Source organism: Pagrus pagrus (assembly GCF_965226575.1).
Source record: "Pagrus pagrus genome assembly, chromosome: 17".
NCBI lineage: Eukaryota > Metazoa > Chordata > Actinopteri > Spariformes > Sparidae > Pagrus > Pagrus pagrus.
In genome coordinates, this window is record NC_140201.1 from 24,088,592 (window position 1) to 24,109,008 (window position 20,417).

Genomic DNA, 20,417 nt, shown 5'->3' on the forward strand with positions numbered 1-20,417 from the left:
ATAGAATTTAGGAACATTAGATGGCAGCTTCTTCATCTGTCCACTGCTGAACCAGCGCATCTTAGTGATGTGCTCAGTATGTTGATTCAATTTCTTCTAAGACAGCCTGGAAATGGCGGTTCTGTAAACTCCTGGTCCTGATGTAACTGATACAAATCAGGACAATGGACATGACATGTTTGTATTTGAAGCATTTTCTGCACGGTGCCTACTGGTGTATAATGCAGTACAGAACAAATGCTGGATGATCTGCATTCATGTCGTCTTACTGCATTTGTACTAGTTCCACTGTCTGTTATAGATGGGGCTCAACCAGCAGCAAAGCTCACCAGGTGGTGTTGATGTTTTTCCACCAACTAATAAGCACTTGACAACACCAGTAATTCAGTGTGCTGTTTTTTTGTGTTTTTTTTATTAAAAAGATGCTCACTGTAGATGAGAGCAGCCGCACGTTACACCAGAAAGACCACAGCCCCCTCTGGGTGAAATTGAAGTCCTGGCACCAAATAGACAACAGCTAGTAGCGACGTGCCTAAAAACTGACGTGTTGCATTTTTCATATCAAACAATGAAAAATCCCAAAGATCATCACTTTATTTATTTCCCCAAAGAACAAAGGACAGTAAAACAATAGCTCTGTGGCTTTAGGTCGTACGCAGAGAGGATGAAAACGTTAAACCGTTAATGATGTTGCTGAGTAAATGACATGTGGTCTGCAGATCTATGATTGCTTGCCTGTTGTAACTATAGTTTTTAATAATATAGAACCCCCCACTGTTAGAATGGAATTTGGTTAACCAGCCTGTCCAGTCGACAGACCGCCAGGAGCAGAGGGTATGTTAACTTTAATAATTCACATGAATTGAGATGACCTACCTTCTAATAATGAATCTTGTAAATAACATAAAGTAAAGCTGTAAGTGGTAATCCGACCACCTCTCAGCTTGTAGTAAATGGTCGCACAATTAAGCACAAATGGCTTTCAAAACAGAGACAGCAGTTCTGCTTCGCCCCTGCAATGTAATTAGTTAACAGTAATGACACATCGGACAGATTATAAAACAACAAAATAAAGCGTCTTAATGACAGAAAAGATGATAGATGACAGAAACATTACCTGGACATTCAATAAGGTAGTTGAGTGTGTCAAGTTTGTTCATTTTGATGGAGACTGGGACTGAAAGGACATTCATCCACTATTTCTTTCATTTTTTTCTATTAATTGGCGCCGATCATAGATCGACTACAACATAATGTGATTACTTGCCTGTCTGGCCATCAGATTTGGGCTCCTAATAGCTAAGAATCCATATGGTATTCTTATTTGGCAGAGACCCCAGAATTTGCATTTACCGCCAATTAAAGTGGCTGTTTTCACCCAAAAGTAGGCAGAGGCATGACAAAGTCCCCGGACGGGCTGCTCTCATTTATCTGTAGAGCGCTGTGTGTTAATTTACTGCAAATGCAAACTGAACATTTCCTACTGCTGCAGTTTCACATTTAAAGCATTCAACTGTCAAAACACAAGTTGACTTTTATTTTGGAAGGAGGCTCGCCACAGGAAATGCATTGTTCACTGAGTTTATGTGCTTTTGCTCCTTGCTTTGACAACAACTGGACTTTATTGTGTATCAAAGTGTGCTGGCATACAACTCAATTTCACTGCATTATTGCCGACCTGTATGCATTTCTTTGTTAATATCACACACCGTTTTCCCTGTGGAACGGAGATGGCACAAAATCAATGGAACTCTATTGTGTGAATGTTAAGAGTGTTTGCGGGTGCGGGCAGCAGTGGACAGCATGCTGGAGCGGGCGGTAATGGTCAGAAATCCAGCTGGAGCAGGATGAAGAAAACAGTCCCACGCAGGTCTGTACAGATTATGCAGTAAAAACTCTGATTATAACGCTGCCTTCAGATGTTGAGAATTTGCTCTTACCTCATTGTGAGGTTGGACATTTAGCACAGTGCAAACACTTGCAGAGGCAAATGGACCACACAGGCTCGGTTTTAGATATTATGTCCGGGTTCAGGTTGGGTTCAGTCAGGCCAAATGACCCTTTGCTTTCAAGTTCTTTTAGAGAAAATATAGTGTAAAAATAAATAAATACAGTAAAAATAAGTGATATTAAGTGATATAATGGCTCTGCTGTCTTTTGGGGCTTTATGACCTGTTGAGTTCTGGGATTTGTTATTTACATGACAACACTTTGAACGCATCACAGATACTAGTTGTGACTTTCCAGGCAGCAAACATTTATGTAATTCTAGCTTGCTGGATGAAGGTCACAAAACAAAACTTCACTGGGCACTTGGTAGAGTGCACACCTCTGACAAGGTACTAACTTACACACTTGGACTTACAGTCTACATCACATACAGCTTAAAAACTGTATTTCATCAGTTAGCAGAATGGTTCAGGTGCATACCTCATTCCTGTTATGTCCTTGATTGAGTTCAGGCCGAGAGCTGCAGCTGCATGTCATGTCTCTGCATGTGTTCTCTGTCTGCCTCCGTATCACAGTATGTACTATTCAACAGAGGTGAAAACACCAACATATAAAGAAACGTAGTTCTTTAAACCCACAGCATCAAAACTCTTTATCACATCCATCAGTGTGAGATGGGCATGGAGCTCTGACAGCTGTGGATACATCAAAAGTGAGGCGTGTGTGTCGGTCAGGGAGCTCGGCATTACTCATATTAGTCCGGTCTTGCAGGTCATGCCACCCCAGACCCCCTCGGCCTCCCTTTGAGCTTATTGTCACACAGAGAGGTGGAAGATGGAGATGCAGGCCCTGTGAACTGCAAGCCACTGGGATAAAGCGGGGTCATTATTGACTAGCCCTCGGCCATCGCCTCGCATCTTTCCTCCCACCTCAATAGATTATGCCGGGGGTGGGTGTACAGTCTCATCAGTTTTTTCCTGTCCCATGTTTTCAGCACCGCCACAGGCTACACCGACTGATGTTCTGCCTTCCCACCAAACGACATATTCGCCATTAACCGCCGCCTTCATGGACGTTCTATCATCCGGGCCTGACATAATCAATGATGATTGCCATACTGAATGAGACATTTTCTTTAAAAACACCAGCCTTTATCGTCAGCAGCCCCGCCATCTCCAAATAGGTTTTCTCAGACCTTGTGCTACATTATTCGATTTGAGCGTGTAAAGAGATGAGAGAAGCTTCCGGTCCACGTACCCGTTAAGAGAAATCTAATTTAATGCAATGTAAAGTCATGTCAGAGATAAGATGAATCCGCACGGAGATAAAGTGAGCTCAAATTGAATCTGCCATCAGTCGAGGGACACACACAGATACATCTCTATCCACCAGCCCGGCTGCAGCCCACCTCCCACAGTGAATTTGTGTCAGAATGAAGGAGACATTAATTGATTCATGTGGCTACCCACTGCATGGCTGGAGCCTTAACACAAAGCCAGCAGGGGGAAGAGATGCATCTTTGTGTTTGTGTTTGCACAGCTTTACTTCTGCAGACTTCTGATGCCGGGGTCTGCTCCCACATGCTCGTACGGCCCATCAGCCCATTTTCCCTAACACTATGAACACTACAAACAAGCTACTGATTGATTGCACAACTTAAAAAGCTGCGGACTTACACGACAGGGATAAGGAAAAGTCTTGTCCTGCGGAGCCTGTTGGACTCTACTAAAGACAAACTGTAACCCGCCGCCAGCAGATCTGTCGTGGAAAGCAGCCCGGTGTTGTTTATCATCGGCTTAGAGTCTGCTAAAACAGCTCAGCGTGTCTGCTCTTTTATGTGGGTATTAATAACTTATGAGTGAGAATCTGAACAATCAAAAGGCATGCATGAGTCTGTTGTGATTGCTCTCTTAGTAGGAGGGTGTGACTATGAAAAATGAAACAAAAGAGAAAATAATAAACTATTCATGTGCAGAGTTGTAGTGCGAGCGGTGACTGCAGGTAGTCTGGGACTGAAGCTCTGCCACCATTTTCAGGATTACAGTGCTTTATTGCCACCTTTATATACTAATGAGATAATCCGTGTGTTCCTGTTGATTGCCCAGAAAGAATATAATTTCTCTGCAAAATGTCCTGTGATTAATGAAATCATCAAGATAAGCGTCCCAAGATACCCACAGGCCCTCTTTCCGCCTTTCATCGCATTCATTCATCTAGAAAAGTCTCAGTTCCAGCACTTGAATGCAGCCTCTCGCTGTGAAACAATGGCTCCCGCAGTAATTACAGACACCGTCGCCGTGACAATGACACACTGTACTCTTAAGCATTCCGATCAGCCGCGAAAAGAAAGATTCCACGACGGCAAATCTGAAGACCTGTGTTTTCTCTTTGGCAACTCGTGATCACATCACTCCCAGGTTTTTGTAATCTGACATAAACAGACGCTTTGAGGAGAGCGACGTCCCCGTCCCTTTGTGTGCTGCGCACAATAGCAATATAATAAAATCCAGCATGCATTATGCAGCTTTTCATCATCTTTTAAACGCAGTAAAGGGAGATCTATCGCCTCAGAAATACAAAGAGAAGCTGTAATTGAACGTAGGAGATGACGCTGACAGCTAAACAATACACCCCAGCGTGGCCTTTGACCTCTATCGCATCGTTTCGTCTATTTCTGGAGTTCATTTGCGCTGCTGTCTACGCACTCTCCTCTCCATACGTTACAAAATCATCCGTCACTGTCCTGTCTCTCATTTAAAAAAGTGCACAGGCAGCAGAAAGAGTACAGTATATTGATAAGACACAGAGTGCAGAGAAGGGTCAAACAGTGAATCACCAGAGCTTATCAGCTACTCATAAAACACAGTAACTAGATGTGACATCGCTTGTAGAGCGCCACATGCAGATTAAGTGCGTCGGGCCCTCGATCAATGGATCATCAAGACTCTCCAATTAAAGGGGTGGCTCAATCCTACAGGCTCTGTTTGGCAGTAATGATAAAAAAAAAGTCCATTAAAGTTGCTAATTAAATGATAAGCGTAAATTAAAACACAGGTCAAGCGAGTGAACTGTGGGATTTTTTAAGCAGCAATATCTCTGCTGTTTGTAAGTGGCTGGTGGTGGTGGTGGCGGTGGTGGAGGTGGAGGTGGAGGTGTTGGGGAGTGTCAACAACTGTTCCCTCAAAAACTCATGAGTGCTTGGTAACACTTCTGCAGAGTGCAGCTCTCTGAGAAACTTTTAAATGGGTGAAAATGGATTAAGACTCTAATTTGAAGCTTTGGTTCCAGGCACTGTAAGCTGTACATTATTAATAGTTACATTATTTATTCAGTGTAATAAATTAAGGCCAAATAAACAACTTTAAATACTTCCCACCCCTCCTATAGTACATAAGAGAAAGACCACAGACTGTTTAAAACATGGACATAGTCTCCATGACATCAACGACAGCCTGTCGTTGATGCTATCCTTTCAGTGTATCTATCCAGAATAATCCAAAAGCTAATGGTTAGCTGTCAGTCAACGCAGCCACATCCTTAATTATACATGCCTTCATGTCCGGATATGATTTAAAGCAACATTATTTTACTATTTTACCTCAAAGTAATAATCATTTTCATGTTACAGTGACTTGTAAAAGGGCGAATGGTGGCTCTGTCTAAGCAACTCTGTCCCCCTATTGCTTGCTTGAGCATGTAGCATCACTGACCTGTGTCTACAGCACCAACTGTCTACAGCACCAACTGTCATTGATTTTTGTGAAAGTGGATCACATTTAATGGAGAGAATGTTTTCTGGTTTTCCCTCTGATGTTCTCAATTTTCTGAGAGTTTCCTGAAAGCAACATTTAATTGCTTTGCAGTGTAGCTACGAGTTAGCTCTGTTCACTGGCTCTGCTCAGAGCTCAGCTGAGGAGTGTTGGTGTTTACACCGATATCACAGGAGCTTTGGATCAGGAGGAGGAGAGGACCAGAGCTGGGCCAGTGGGCAACAGAACTGGACTCGTCAGCCTCCGACGACATGAGGACAGAGGTGAAGACACCAAAGAGGACGCCGACGGAGGAAGCTAAGAAGAGAAATACACAGTGACTCTCACAGTAAATCTCAGACTGGCTTTTAGTTGTTGGCGACAGCTTTGCTGAATGAAAGGCTGCAGGCAGACGCTGAGCTGGACTTGGTCCTGTTAGCTAGCTTGCTGAGCATGTCTGTTTACTTCAAGACATAACATTGTTATCACGTGCCGAAAACTGTTTGCAGTTGGCATGTAGCGTTACACTGCATCTGACAAACTGTGAGAGAAACCTGAGATTTGTATTTACGTACCAGTTTCCACATAATGTTGCTTTAATGTTGCTGTAAAGTTGACCGTTTCAATATGGAGGTCTGTGGGGACTGACTTGCATTGGAGCCATCCTCAAGTGGCCATGTGAGGAAATGCAGTTTTTGGCACCTCCACATTGGTTTCATTCTCCAGGTTCCTGCTCGAGAGCAGGTGGGGGGCACCATTCTCGTGGGACCCCTGCCACCCGTCTGGCCCTGCCCCTGTCTGTGAGGTGCGTGACAAAATCTCTCGAAAAAGCGTGGCTGTTAAGCAACAACATATTTTATTTCTTTTCCTCTTTTATACACTATTTAGAAAATAAAACACATTGAATAAATACAAATTTAGAAAGCGACAGATTTTTTCGCCGGATTCTCACAGCAACACGTGGTTATTCTTACGGAGCTCTCTCGGGACTAGCGGAGGGATTCACGTCGCAGAATCCACCCTAAAGCAGACTTGGGCCACACACTGCAATGAAACACTTAAGACTGGGCATGCAGATGCTGAAGTGGTCCCCATTTACAGACACAGAGAGAATGGATTGGCACATTGATAAGACGTTGAGAACACCTAGAAACACCCGGAGGAAGGAGGAAAAAAAACATCTATATACACAGAAAAAATAAATAAAGAGAAATTAGGTCCAAGACAACTCTACTGTACAGATATGTCCATTGGATGCGACCGACTTCTTTCCGTTTCACCCTCAGTTAACCTTCACTCGTCAGCCTCACCCACCATAAAGTTCAAATATAGTACAGTACAACATGGGATGTTCACCAACAGCAGATTGCACCATTTACAGTGTTACAAACAAACACAAAATATCACCCAGTGGTTGGCATCAACTGTAGTTCCCTTTCATTGTTTGTTCATAGTAAGGCAGGACACAGCTGAGCTCTTTAACCCTGTCATCAAGGTGTACAACAGGTAGTCCGGCTGCTTTGACAGTGGGTGTATAGAAAATGAACTCCACTTCTGTTAAGTGTCCTCTGGTCTGGCAGATGTCAAGTGGCACTAGAGAGTACAGGCTGGATTGGAGCGCCGAGGAAAAGCAAAAAGGGTGTCAGTAGTATGTTACAAGTAGTCCAGTGAGCTTTCTCATTTAGTCTTTATGGCAGACGACGTTTCATCCAGGCATGGCGAAGGAGACAACCAGAGCTGTGTACATGGACTAAGGAGGCAGGAGCAGAGATCCGGGATGCAGGATCCAGGATCCAGGATCCAGACCTTCTCCTCGAAGAAGGACGAGAAGTGAGGAATTGGTGCTATCTGACTTCCAGGCAGTCCAGGTACTCCTGGGCTAGCTCGTAGCAGAACCGGTACTGCTCCTAGAACAAGCACAGATATCGACCAAGATTAATTCCATATGCAGTTAATTATTTCCATGAACTTTAAATCCTCCCTTGGATGTTCCTATCTCCATATGCTCAGGAGTGATTTAGTGATCAAATGTTATAATTGATGTTACTTTTCCTCCATCTGCTGTTAGTGAAAGGATACGTCTATATCCGTCTTACTGTTAACGAATCCCATGTGCAGACCAAAACAAACAATTATTTGATCCTGCCAAAACAGCATTTCTGTCCGAATTTAGAATCCTTTAATACTACATAGAATCTAATTTAATACCTGTTTCATGGTCATACCAGCCAAAGTATGAAGGCATGACGGAATACCAGTAGAGAGGATATGGCCTGAAATTGTTTAACCATTGTACTGTATCTTTCCTGCAATATATCAATGACGTAATTATCCAATTAAGTTAAATCAACACCACACGGCTGGAGATCAGTGGCAGAAAGTGTCTGCAGTGGGTTACATGTTCCTTCACTACCATGATTGGAGTTTATTACAAATGAATCCCACATACATCGGCCTGGTTGATCCAAGGGCACCAAATGCGTATTAATCCGCTGCTAGAAATAGTCCACAATAAGTCACACTGAGTAACATTTGCTAAAAGCTACAGTGCCCAGTGCGATAGCTCAGACTCTGACTTTGCCAGACATCAAACTGAACTGCCATGTTGTTTTACTTCATTATTCAGGCTGACATCATGTTTCCATCAGCTGATTTTCTTGTTTTGTTTTTAGCCCTAACCAAACAGCAGCATGGCAGCTGCAGTACTGTTTGCTATGAGCAGTTTTACACATTAAATCTTAACATAGGGTCTTTTTATTCAGTTGTTAATTTGTAAGTGAACTTAACAACCACTCGTTTTCATATTGCTTTTTTTCCCGGATGAAGCTAGGTAGCCGCTGCAGGAAGGTGACGCGCTGATTCAGAGGTCTGGAACTGGGCTGACTCTGACTGATGTCAGAACTTAATAAAAACCCTGTTCTTTCTATTATTTCCTCTCAGTCTCTCTCCTTTTTTTCTGTCTCTGTACGCTCATAAACTGGAGTCGTACAGCCTCGGGATAAGCACAAATGCAGCGCTCAACTTGACAAATTTTAACACATCCTCACCTCAATTTGCACTAGCTAGAGAGAAATCGTATTGATTCACGCCCACTTGCTGCTTTCCTTTGACTTTATATTCAGTGAGCTACATCGCAAAATTTAATTCTCATTCAGTCTAAACATTGAACAATTAATTACCATTGAATTTTACATTATGCTGTTTTCCTTAAGACACAGATCCAGGAATGTATTGAAGAAGTGAAAAATGTATTTATTTCCTGAAAATGGCTTATTTAATCATCAAGTCTTGCTGGAACATGCATTTCACTTCCTTGACATTCCCTCTGTCAGACCGCAACAGAGTGTGATACCGTACAATACATTGCAGTAAAAGACCCTTTGCTTACTCACCATTGTCTCCACCATGTTTGGCTTGGAGTTGCGCAGTGTCTTTGCAGAAAAGAACACGTCCGCGACGCTATGGTGACGAATCATCTCCAGTATCATGGTGCAGGCACAGAAAGTACCGCTTCGACCGCCGCCGTTCCTACTCCAGAAAGAACGAACAAAGACACACAGACACAAACAGACACAATAGAGGCATAAAGACATGAGTGACCTAATAAAGATGTGGTACAGCAGCTCAGACACTCTCGGAGGGGGGGGGGAGCGGGCTACAGAGTGAAATGTCACAGTTTGACTGAGCGCAGATCAAGCATGCTGTCAGAAAAAGGCCAACTGGCAGACTTTCAAGATGAATATCTGAGTAAAGCTCTCATTAAAATACAGGAGCGGGGACTTAATCAGATATGGGACGTCTAAGACACAGCCTGACCTCCAGGGATCAAAGGGCTCTAACATGGAGATGGGGACAAATCTAATGGAAGGCAGGCGGCACCTCCAGTCGAGCAGCTAATGTACTGTAGAGACGCAAACACTTAATAGTTCTTTTTTTCTTTGGAACTCTGGCTTGATGAGATTTAATACATCTGAAGAGGATCACAACCGTGGAAAGCCTTACAGTGGCACGAGAGGTCTACTTGAGGTCCAAAAACTCAAAAGCACAGGCTTCAGTAGAAAGTCTAGTTTCTATTCAGAGGAGAATAGAATTCATGAGGAGATGTTGAATTCATAATAGATTGGAGCTTCACATATATTTAAAATACATTATAGAGTGAAGCCTGAGTCTAAAAGGGCTCATATGAGTATTGGCCATCAAAAACACATGTACAGTATGTGTGCTGTAGATGTCTGTAAGTGGACTCACAGGCAGTGGACAATGGTGCGTCCCTCTCCACACTCTCTCTGCCAGTTGTGAACCTGAGCCAGAAGGCTGAGGAAGGCTTTCTTGGAGTCGGGCACGTCGCGGTATGGGGACCAGCGCAGGAACTGGAAGTGACGCACCACCAGCTGGCCTTCCTGAAGCTATGGAAAGCAAAAGACGTGGAGATGAATAAAAGAAAAAAGTGAGAATGATTTATTTTCTCCCCAATATAAACCGCCACATATGCATTAAAACCCATCGCATATGCTCCACACACATCGCTCACTCATTCAAACATCTAGCTGATCTATCTATCAGCCGGAGGGCATTCTGTCAGAGACTTCAAACCAGCTCAAGTTCAGCTGTGGAGCTCCTGTTCCTGACTTCTAATTGGCTGTTAAAGTTGAGTAGCAGAGTACTGCTGGAAACCAGGTTGACGAGAGCAGTGACAGTGAATCAGAACAGTGAAGTCGTTTACATTAGAGATGTTGATTAGAGCAGTTTTTAATGTTTTCTTTAAAAAAAGCACATCAGCTCATTTTTATTCTGCCGTACTCTGAGGCTGTCTGCCTGCTGTCCAAATGAAAGTTTGACATGTTTGGGCTCCAATATTCCACTGAGCAGTCAACCCAAATTCCTGCTTCATAATGTCCCAGAAAACTGTTGGTAATGTCAGAGAAGCCACAGCTCCTTTCTCCACAGTCTCTTTTTCTGCAGTCTGGGGATTTGAATGGAGTTTGTTCTTCCTGCTCATGCAGAGCTGACGGTTTCTGAGTTAACTTTTACAACTTCATATGAAACTGAAGACAGCCAGGGGATGCTCGATGGATTGTGGGAAATGGCACCTTAAAGGTGCCCTGTGGGGATTTTGTAATAAACGCTGTCATGTTTACAGTTGTTCTCACCAAAATAAAATGTTGAATGTTTAAAGTATTTCCCTGCTGTGAAACAACGGAGAAGTAGAGTCTTGTATTTTTTACTACCTCGCCGGGAGGTGCCATTAGCACACACTTACGTCCAGAAGGGTGTACTATGGAGCAGAATTAATGGCACGTTGAGGTGAGGTATGTTGAGCCTTAAGCCAGAGTTTTCAATATCATGAAGGTGACTCTCTTTTAATCTGGCTAGATCACCATGGGAACTTATGCTGCACATCTAACCTGGTCCAAAGAAAGTTCTGTTCAGAGTTTAGGATTAGAAGAAGTGCCACCCTTTCACTTATTCTTGATGATCTTCTCTATGAGCGATACAGATTCTCAGCTGAGGGAACACTTGATAATATTAACACTTTAACATTTACACAGCGTACTGGATCATCCAGACACTTAAAGACTTTGGGTTGTATTTTTAACCTTGGTCTTGATTTGCTGACATCAATTTTACGCTGCTGGTATTGCAGCTAACAGAACACCAGTTCGAAATGGACAGATCCATCTGTATTCATCACAGATATACAATCAGTAAAATTAATTTCATCCCGATTTACTCCGAAACTACATTGATTTCTACGTATCTGTCATAATGGGACAGTGTCAGACCTAAATAAACCATAGACATTGAGCGTGCGATGAATGGTGAAATAAATTCTATAAAGTATTTGTTGTTGTTTTGGCTATCTATTGTAGCAATCTGTTTGTCTTGACTAGCAGGCAGCAAGCGACCGGTCTATCTTGTGTGGAAGAAAAGGCAAATGAAGCAGTAAGTGCTCCTTTTTATGGAACCCTGAAGAAGAAAATCTGACTGGGTTTACAAAGAAAGTTGATGACTACCGTTACTCATTATCTCTAATTGGGGTTTCAGGTTTTATTGAACAAGCACATTGCTCCATAGCACAACTAGCTGTCAAAAACTCCACAAGGTATTTTGGAGGATCACAAGCTCTAACAATACTACGGCCAGGAATCATCTCAACAACGATGTCACCTTATTTCCAGTTATAACAGTGTATTCGGCAACAACGCTACTGGTAGCACCTTTTCTGCATCTACTTGACAATGGAGCTCCTTCCTGGGGCAGAGGCTATCGGTGTCTCGCTCTGTGGTGTCTGTCTCCTCGGGATCCTGCAGAGAGGCCATGTGGGAACAGGTTCTGATATGGTGTCGAGATATTTGAAGGGCTGGGTAGGAGTGGAAGGGCGATGGGCTACAGCGAGGGTCAGGTGAGGCGGCACAGGGGCTAGGAGGGTTTTGGCAGCTAAAGGACACATCTGCTCAGCTAGCTGCTGGTAGCATCTAGTAAGGATACTAAGGTCAAAGGATGGGAGCTAGGAATGTTGCGACGGTGTAAAGTGAAAAGCGGGAGCTCGGCTAAATTATTCAGACAACACCTGGACATGTACACCACACACAGACTCACAAACAAGCTCAACACACACAAAAAAAAACAGAATCATGAAACTTCTCTCAGTCAACTGTAAAAAACATGGAGTTTTGTATTTGTTTTAGTGTTGAGTACATAATTGCTCAAACAGGAGCGTATCTGCTCGTTAAGCAGGTCTTGGGACTATACATATGTGGCTAATTATGTTATCATGCTGTTGATTCAGAAAGTAGGACTATTATGCTGCAAATCATTCCGACCGCTGGGAACAACAAATGCCAGCTGGGACCCGGGTCACCATTCACAATCATTATATTAGTATCAGGCTTCATTAACCCTCTTAAAAATAAATGAATTGATTCAGCGCCAGGAAATGCCTCCCACTGCAACGGAGCCGGAGCAGCTCTCTGCTGAGGAAGGACTTGAGCGCTCGTCAGCATCCAAATTAAAGACAAAACATGTCACTTGATGAGAAAATTAAACATGTAAATAGCAGTGTTAGTTATTATTGTTATTGTTGTTGTTATATAGTTATTGTTATTGTGAAAAACCGAGGGGAATCTCACCCATTAAATTAAGTTTGGGGAAAACATGTTTCATAAAACCTGACACGTGCAGCCTTTCACCATGCACTGCTGTCATCTGGCTGAGTGCAGTCCAGGTAAAACATTGCTATTGCATAGCTGGATACTAGAGTTATATTGTTGAGTATTGTAAAAGTCTACAGCACTTATGTCGGTTCTACTACTACGACTACCTTCCTCGTCAAGGTCAGGTATTGTGGACGAAGAAACAGGAACACTTGAAAACAAATCCAACTCAACACGACTCAAGGGCTGCCAACTGTCTCAGCTTCAAACCGAGAACAGCTTGTTTATTCATTTATGGAAAAGATAAATATCTCTGAGTTTGTATTATTACCTTATTAATATTGTAAAAATCAAAATTCTGAGTTTGAATTTCTTCTCCCAAACCCAAGTAAAGGGCCCCTTTACTGTATTTGTGAGTGTAGGTCATTTTAAATTATGTTTCATGAGAAAATGAATTTGATATTTTTAACATTTATTCATATCTAAGATGTCTCTTTGGTGTTCTGATATATGGATTGGTACTGTTGTTCCTTATATACATGTTCCTATGCATTAACAGATGATCTAACATTAATTGTTTTGGATGTTTATTACTCAGGACAGTTTGTATGATTAAGCACACTTGCCCGTTACAAAGCTTGTCTGCCTGTTGGCGTGCATGATATATAAATATTGGTGTTGCTTATCCAATTTTCATACAGTCTGACCTTTGTTAAACTTCTGTGGCACCAACACATTTACTAACCCTGGCCTACTGTTCAGAAAAAAACATATGTTCCAATACAAGAGTGAACAACTGAACTGTTAGGTTGGTTAAAAAAAACAACTCAGCACACCATCATGAAGACTACACTGTAGATACAGCAGTGTTTTATATATAAAGGTGGGCAACATCAGTAGAATTACTCCCTCGAATGTCAGACATTTTTAACAAAGACACCTTCAGGTAGTGTTTCTCACCTTTATACAGTACATCTGTTAGTCTGTTGTTGAGTCACTCATCTCATATCTAAATTCATAATAACTGTCAAGATCAAGCTAGCTAACCACATTCTCCTGCTCTGCCCCCTCATCACTCAACCTGTTTTCCTAATTGTTTTTCCGTGTGAAGAACGCTAATTTATTTTTTTGGAGGATTTAATTTTGTCTCTACAATCACTTAGCTCCTCTGACACTGCTTTTATTTGACGCTTTGTCAGCTAGCACAATTAGTTTGTTAGCATCAATTACGCGAGTTCAAACAGAACCAGAGTTGATATTATGTTCCAATTACAGATGAATCAACAGCTTTCTGACAACATCTCAACAACAAGTCAAGATTTCTGAAAGCTGAGGTGTAACCGGAACGTCAGGTTTCTGATTCAGGAGGAAGAAAATCAAACTCACAATCATGTTGACTGTTGTAGTGACACAACTACTACAACTTATTATTCTTTACCAGCTCAAAGTGGCTCTGGGAACAGAACTGTTGCAGAACTTCAATAAGCTATTTCAATGCTTTATTTGGATTGCAGTAGATTTTTACAGGTGTTCCTGTTATTTTGTCCAACAGCATGTACAGTTTGTTTTTGGAGTGTCAAAAAAGAAAGTCAAATATCTGATTGGGTTTTTTTTTAACTTGTGGTGAGATCCACCTACCCGAGTGATGTTCTGAACCCGGAAGAGGCGGATGATGACGTCATCGTCGGCTGTCCTGGACAGAAGCTCTACTGTCATCGGGCCAAACTGCTGCAGCCCCGGTTCAGGCCAATACTGCAGACAAGGCTGGAGAGAGAGAGAGAGAGAAGAGAAGAGAAGAGAAGAGAAGAGAAGAGAAGAGAAGAGAAGAGAAGAGAAGAGAAGAGAAGAGATAACAGGTCATTAGTCCACACTTGCTTGAGGCAGGACAAATCATTATGTCAGCAGCCAGTGATGGCGAGGCCCAGTAACAAGACACCTGAGTATTGACAGCGGAGACAATTAGCCTAAATGACAATGATTATCTACAAATAGCAACCGTAAATTAAATGAGCGGGGGAAAAAAAAAAAACAAGCCTCTCGTCACGGAGAACAATCCTTCACATAAGCCGCGGTCACCTAGTGTGAATTATTCATGAGTCCAAATCATTACCATTAGCACATTATAAATTAATGGAGGAGGAGACCTTGGCTAAGCCTGGGAGAGATAAACAGGAAGTTAGCCTGGAGGTTGGCGCACGCGAAAAAGCCAAGGTCTCCCCATCACCGCTGCTTCAAAGACGCGTCCCCCGGCCAACAAGACGGGGGGAAGAAAAACACAAGGGAGCGGTGTTGACACGCTGACGTGTTCCGCGGTGACTTTGGGGCCGCGGGGGGCCCTCCAGGAGGAAGTGATGATGGCATTTCACTCTGACAGAAGGGTATTAACAGGTGACATTGGGCACGAGGCGAGATAAATATTTATACATTCAGACAGGAGACAGGCAGCTCCAACTCAGGAGGGCAAACCGAGAGTGTGTGTGTGTGTGTGTGTGTGTTTGTGTGTGTGTTGGGAGGTGGACTGTTAATCCACTGGCAGCGAGAGACATGGAAGAAGAAGAACAAGAGGAGAGTGACAGAGGAAGAAGGACAGGTTGCAGCTGACAGGCATGGTGGAAATGTTGAGCGGGAATTCAACATGACACGGTGACAGAGCGGCGATAGGGAGACGGCGGAACAAACCCACGCATGAGCAAACATGGGGGAAACGATAAGAATGTGTTAATGCCACGACGGCCTGTGCAAATTAAACAGACGGCATTGAATGCACGGTTGAATCCCGGTGGCGGAGCACCAGTTAAAGGCCAGGCAGTGATGACCCGTCGTCACTGCACTGTGCCACTTTCATCTGGAGGAAGGAGCGATGCGGGTGACAAGTTGTCACTGCTGCTGTCGACGCGTCACATCATGAGGAATGATAATATGAACATGTCATGTTTATATATGGACGTAAAACCTGCAGGTACTGTTAAACATTCATACGCAGGGTTTCAACTTGTGAGAAGAAGTCGAGCTGAAGCAGTTTAATTTTTAAACACATCTTTTGCCTTTATTTGACACTAAACAGTGTGGAGTAGGGACGTAATGGTTATAGATTTTGATTGTACCATTGTACTCTGAGGTTTCTGTTGGCTTTTAGTTTTCAACAGTTGCCGTCTTTCAAGAATGATAAAAACACAGTAAACAAATAACACAGTACAAAATAATAAATAAAATAAAGTAGATTTGAGGTGTTGGACCTTTTGTAATTCCCTTTTTTTGGCAGGTTTTGCAGATTGGATACTCATCTTCTTAAACAACCTCCTGGTAATTGTTTGGTTGAAACAAACTTCAGTTCTGCATCGTATTGTGTTGTTCAGATGAATAACGGTACAAGAATTTATCTTTGTGTCAGTCTGCCCACAATGCTGTGACTATGACACATAAATAATATTTAGGTATCCAGCATTTTTACCTGAAGGTCCTCTCAAAATCAGGCTACAACATCTTTTTCAATACCAGTATCTGTGTGACCCACCTTAGTATATAAACATTACAAAAACAAAATGTAAATATGTCTGCACTGCATTACATGTGTGCTGTAATCTACAATAATTTTATTTTCACATAGTAGCTCTGACAGGGCACTTATTTAACGTGACGAACACCCTGCTGCACACACCTCTCAGAGCTGGACGGTAAATTTGACAGCACTTTCTCAATTCTTGGCTAATTAGCTGGACTCCTCATAACAGTTATTCTTCACGGCCGCAGACGTTAGCTTCAGCTGAAAATGGCTATCATGGTGTTATAATTGTCGTGAGGCAGAAGTCACACACTTCTGTCTCGTCCTCGTCCAGTTCGTGCTGCCCAGTGAGTTCACAAAGCCTGACGTGCCCTGAGATGTCCGCTGTCAAAGTACTGGATGTATTTTTTAATCACTCATGCTCGGAATTTCAAATCACAAAAGTGACATCACGACGCAACTTTAACGTCCAGCCGAGGCCGGAAAATCAACAAAATAAACACAGCAGGCTGCAATTTACTGATTGTGCTCTGTCTCTGCATCCATCGTCCATGTCCACGTTGCAATGCAATCAAGGAATGTGTGCACTATTCTCTGCTTTAAACCACTGCAGTGTTACTATCCTTTTGTTTTTTATATAAAAACTAGCAAAATCTCAGGCTCTTCAAAAGAAAGAATGGACATTTTGCATTGTTTTATAAACTTCACCATTAATTTATGATTTGACAAAAGTCAAAAAATGAAAATAATGAGTTGAAACATGAACAGGTTTGACTTCTATAATCTGTTTCCTTTCCTAACAAACGAGGGGGCTGTTGAGGATGACAGCGACAATGACGTAACATATGTACATTTTCCGTATTAGTAATATGCTAATGCTTGCTAACGTCTGCAACACATTTGTTCTAAAAGTGTATGCACTCTTAGAGCAGATGTGTAAAACAACACTTGATGTTTTGTGTTTTAACACATGCGCTGCATCAGCTCAGGACCACCACATGTTGCTTCTCAGCTTCCAGGAGCTCAGCAGTTCTCTTTGTTTCCTCACTACAAGTTGCTCTCAGCAGCTCTGTGAAGAGCTTTTAAGAGGGAACTCTTAGCAAGGAGCTTTTAGTGCCAGACTGGTAAAATAAGATCTTTTGTGAGCAGCCCAGGTGTGTCATGTTAGCTTTAGCTTTTTTCTCAGACTCATTTGTCAGTGTAGGGTTCGATATGTCTCATTTATCAGCTTCACAGGATTATGAAAAGAGAGCTGTTTGTCCCACAATTAATGTGTATGTTCATGATGTTTTAACTTATTCCAATGTCCAAAAATGATCTTTTTGATGACATTGATGAGAGTAAGAAAACTAAATAGAATCCATGTCAGGCTGAGGAAGAGCTGTTCTCAGTCGTCTCCTTCCAGATGGAATACAAGTGTATTTTGCCTTCTACACAGCAATCAAAGAGCTCCTCATGTTTGAGAATACTCAGACCTACAAGGCAGGGTTTTTTTTTTATTTCTCAGGGAGGAGGAATCACTCTGTGCAGGAGAGTGCTCTGGCTAAGTGGACAAGAAGCGTGTGCCTGACAGCTTTTTCTTTTTTTTCTTTCTTTTTTTGCTCTTCTCTTCAAATTACTGTTTGCCTTGCAGTGTTTGGAAGTGGTAGGAAATAGGCCCTGACGCTCAACACTCCCCGTATCTTCTTTAGGGGATACATGCTGCACATTTCTCAGAGGAAAATCTGCTCCAGTGGCAGAAGTTAAACTGCAATAAGATGGATGAATAATAAAAAAGTGTATTATGGGAAAACACTGCAGGTGAAAATATCACTTTTTCACGCACTGGTCGATTTTCAGGATTTGAAACTGTTTTTTGGTCTTCTTTCAGACCAGTGGAAACAAAATCTAGTCTAGTACACACAGTTAGGTGCTTGTTTGAGTCCAGATTTCTGTTGTGGGCATTAATACAAGGACATAGACAAACACAAACTTAATTAGATAAACAGTCTAAGATAATCAAGTAGGAGTTTCATGGTGATATCTCTTTGTAAAACTTTTTTACCCTGTTCGCCTTTTTATTTTTTTATCTAAAAATATGTGGAATTTCACAATACATCTATTGAAGGCCATTTTCTCTGAGCCAGAAATCTCCACTTCAGCAGCACTTACATACACCAAACTTTTCAATTCCATTCCTGTCTGTATTCTGAAGGTCTTTACAGAGGGCCCTGTTCAAATATCATTCAGTCTGATTTAGTCGCCATTTGTTTACACCTTCTATAAAGTCCACGTCTATCACGCATTATAACATATGTTTAATGTGTTATAATGCTCCACAGTGCCATTCATAATGCTTTCTAACAATAATCAAACTCATTATTACACTATGTCAATAACAAGTTTACTTTGGAGTGATCGATTCCTGGTATTGATACTTGACCATGTAAGCCATTGTTAAAGGCTTTATAATGTGTTATGATTATTGTAATGAAGCATTTTGTGATTTATGATTAACTATATAACTATAACTGAAGACACACTATAACGCATTACAAATATGTTTTCAATGCATTTTGAACATATGTGTCATAATGAGTTGTGATAATCATTATAAGGCATTATGAATAAAGTGCTTATAACTATTCTTTTATTATTATAAGTATGTTCATAATGTATTATATTGCATTATAGACATGGGCTACATAAAAATGTTACCAACATTTTCATCCTAAAATCATTGTGAAAATGGATTATTTATGGGTGTTGACAGTATTTTTTTTATTTATGAATTGATAAAAAGAGACTCAGTAAAAACCCATGATTCTAATATTTCAACAGAATTTTGAATGTGGCTTGATCCATTATTCAAATTTCTGTTCCAGAAATTCATTCAAATTACTGCATTTTTAAATAGATAATGCCTCATTAGCCTCCAAAACGTACAATTTCAGAAACTTGTAATACAAAAAACTATTTGTCACAATGTAAATGATCAACTGGGAAAGTTTTATGGTGACATCAAGTAGTTAAAAATGCTACCCTCTTCACCTGTCGTGTTTCCCCTTAAACAGACTTGAAACACATTTTTTCATACAATGTTTCAACAACAATATTTCCATGTTTCTGAAGTACAAAATGAAACCACTGGCACATTTATATGACAACTCTCTGTTAGGAGTCTTGAGACTTTTGGGTCCTAAAAACGGGGTCATATTTCAGAAAATGTGAAGAAAGCTCGCTCTGGTATCACACTGCGGTAAAGTCAGTTTTATTAGGATGTATCTAAATACACTGTGTGTCACTAATCAAAATCCAGCTGTGATGCAGATGCTGTCACACAGAGGTTGCGCATGGCTTAATTAAAAAAGGCAAGCTGATAAGGTAGAAGTTACAGCTCAAGTTAATAAGATTAGCAACAAAGTGACTTCATCTAGGTTGTGTGTCGACAGTTTAATATCCAGCTGGTCTGACAGCTCCTCTTACCCAGGCAGAGTTGGACTGGTTGAGCTGATTGAGCATCACCACCGAGGTGCAGCCGTAGTCGTACACGAGCCTCCAGAAGTCAGTGGTGGTCCCCGGCAGTGGATGCGGCGTCACCACGAAGGCGGCGGGCCGGAGGAAGCTGTCAGCGAGCGCCGCGTTGATGTAGTTGCTGCTTTCTCCCTCTGTGGTGACGAGGAAGGCCAGGGAGCGGTCCGGCGGCAGGACGTCCATGCTGCGGTTCTTCTCGCGGTTCCTGGGCATCAGAGAGATGCTGCACTCCTCCACATCCAGGTGAGGAGTCACCGAGTTCAGAGTCTGAGGGAGGAGGAGGAGGAGGAGGAGGAGGAGGAGGAGCGGTAAAGTGAAGATGAAGGGAGTGTGCAGAAGAGATAATTAGAAAGGTTGGCATATGTGTTCGAGAGTGTGTTCAATTTTTAGATGCAGAGATAAAATGAGAGAGTGAGAATGAAGATAGTGATAAGAGGAGGCAGACGTAGCGGAACAGAAATGGGATCAAAGCGAGATGGACAGAGGTAGTGATAACATTCTCCACTCAAACTGCCTGACTGTCAATACTTGACAGGCACAACTATCTCC

The 20,417-nt window shown here is 42.1% G+C and overlaps 1 protein-coding gene across 6 annotated transcripts in view; it reads right to left on the reverse strand.

Annotated features, from left to right (window-relative positions):
- Nucleotides 1-6,536: 6,536 nt before the first annotated feature.
- The window catches only part of ptprua (protein tyrosine phosphatase receptor type Ua), a 207,308-nt gene continuing 193,427 nt past the window's right edge, over nucleotides 6,537-20,417 (reverse strand). For all 6 annotated transcript variants that reach the window (XM_084379442.1, XM_084379441.1, XM_084379440.1 and 3 more), the window contains 5 exons: nucleotides 19,821-20,135; nucleotides 14,492-14,617; nucleotides 9,948-10,105; nucleotides 9,092-9,227; nucleotides 6,537-7,606 (listed from right to left, as the gene is read on the reverse strand). In XM_084379442.1, the coding sequence (XP_084235568.1) occupies nucleotides 7,544-7,606; nucleotides 9,092-9,227; nucleotides 9,948-10,105; nucleotides 14,492-14,617; nucleotides 19,821-20,135 (798 nt within the window). In that variant the 3' untranslated portion in view covers nucleotides 6,537-7,543. The remainder of the gene's footprint in view (nucleotides 7,607-9,091; nucleotides 9,228-9,947; nucleotides 10,106-14,491; nucleotides 14,618-19,820; nucleotides 20,136-20,417) is intronic.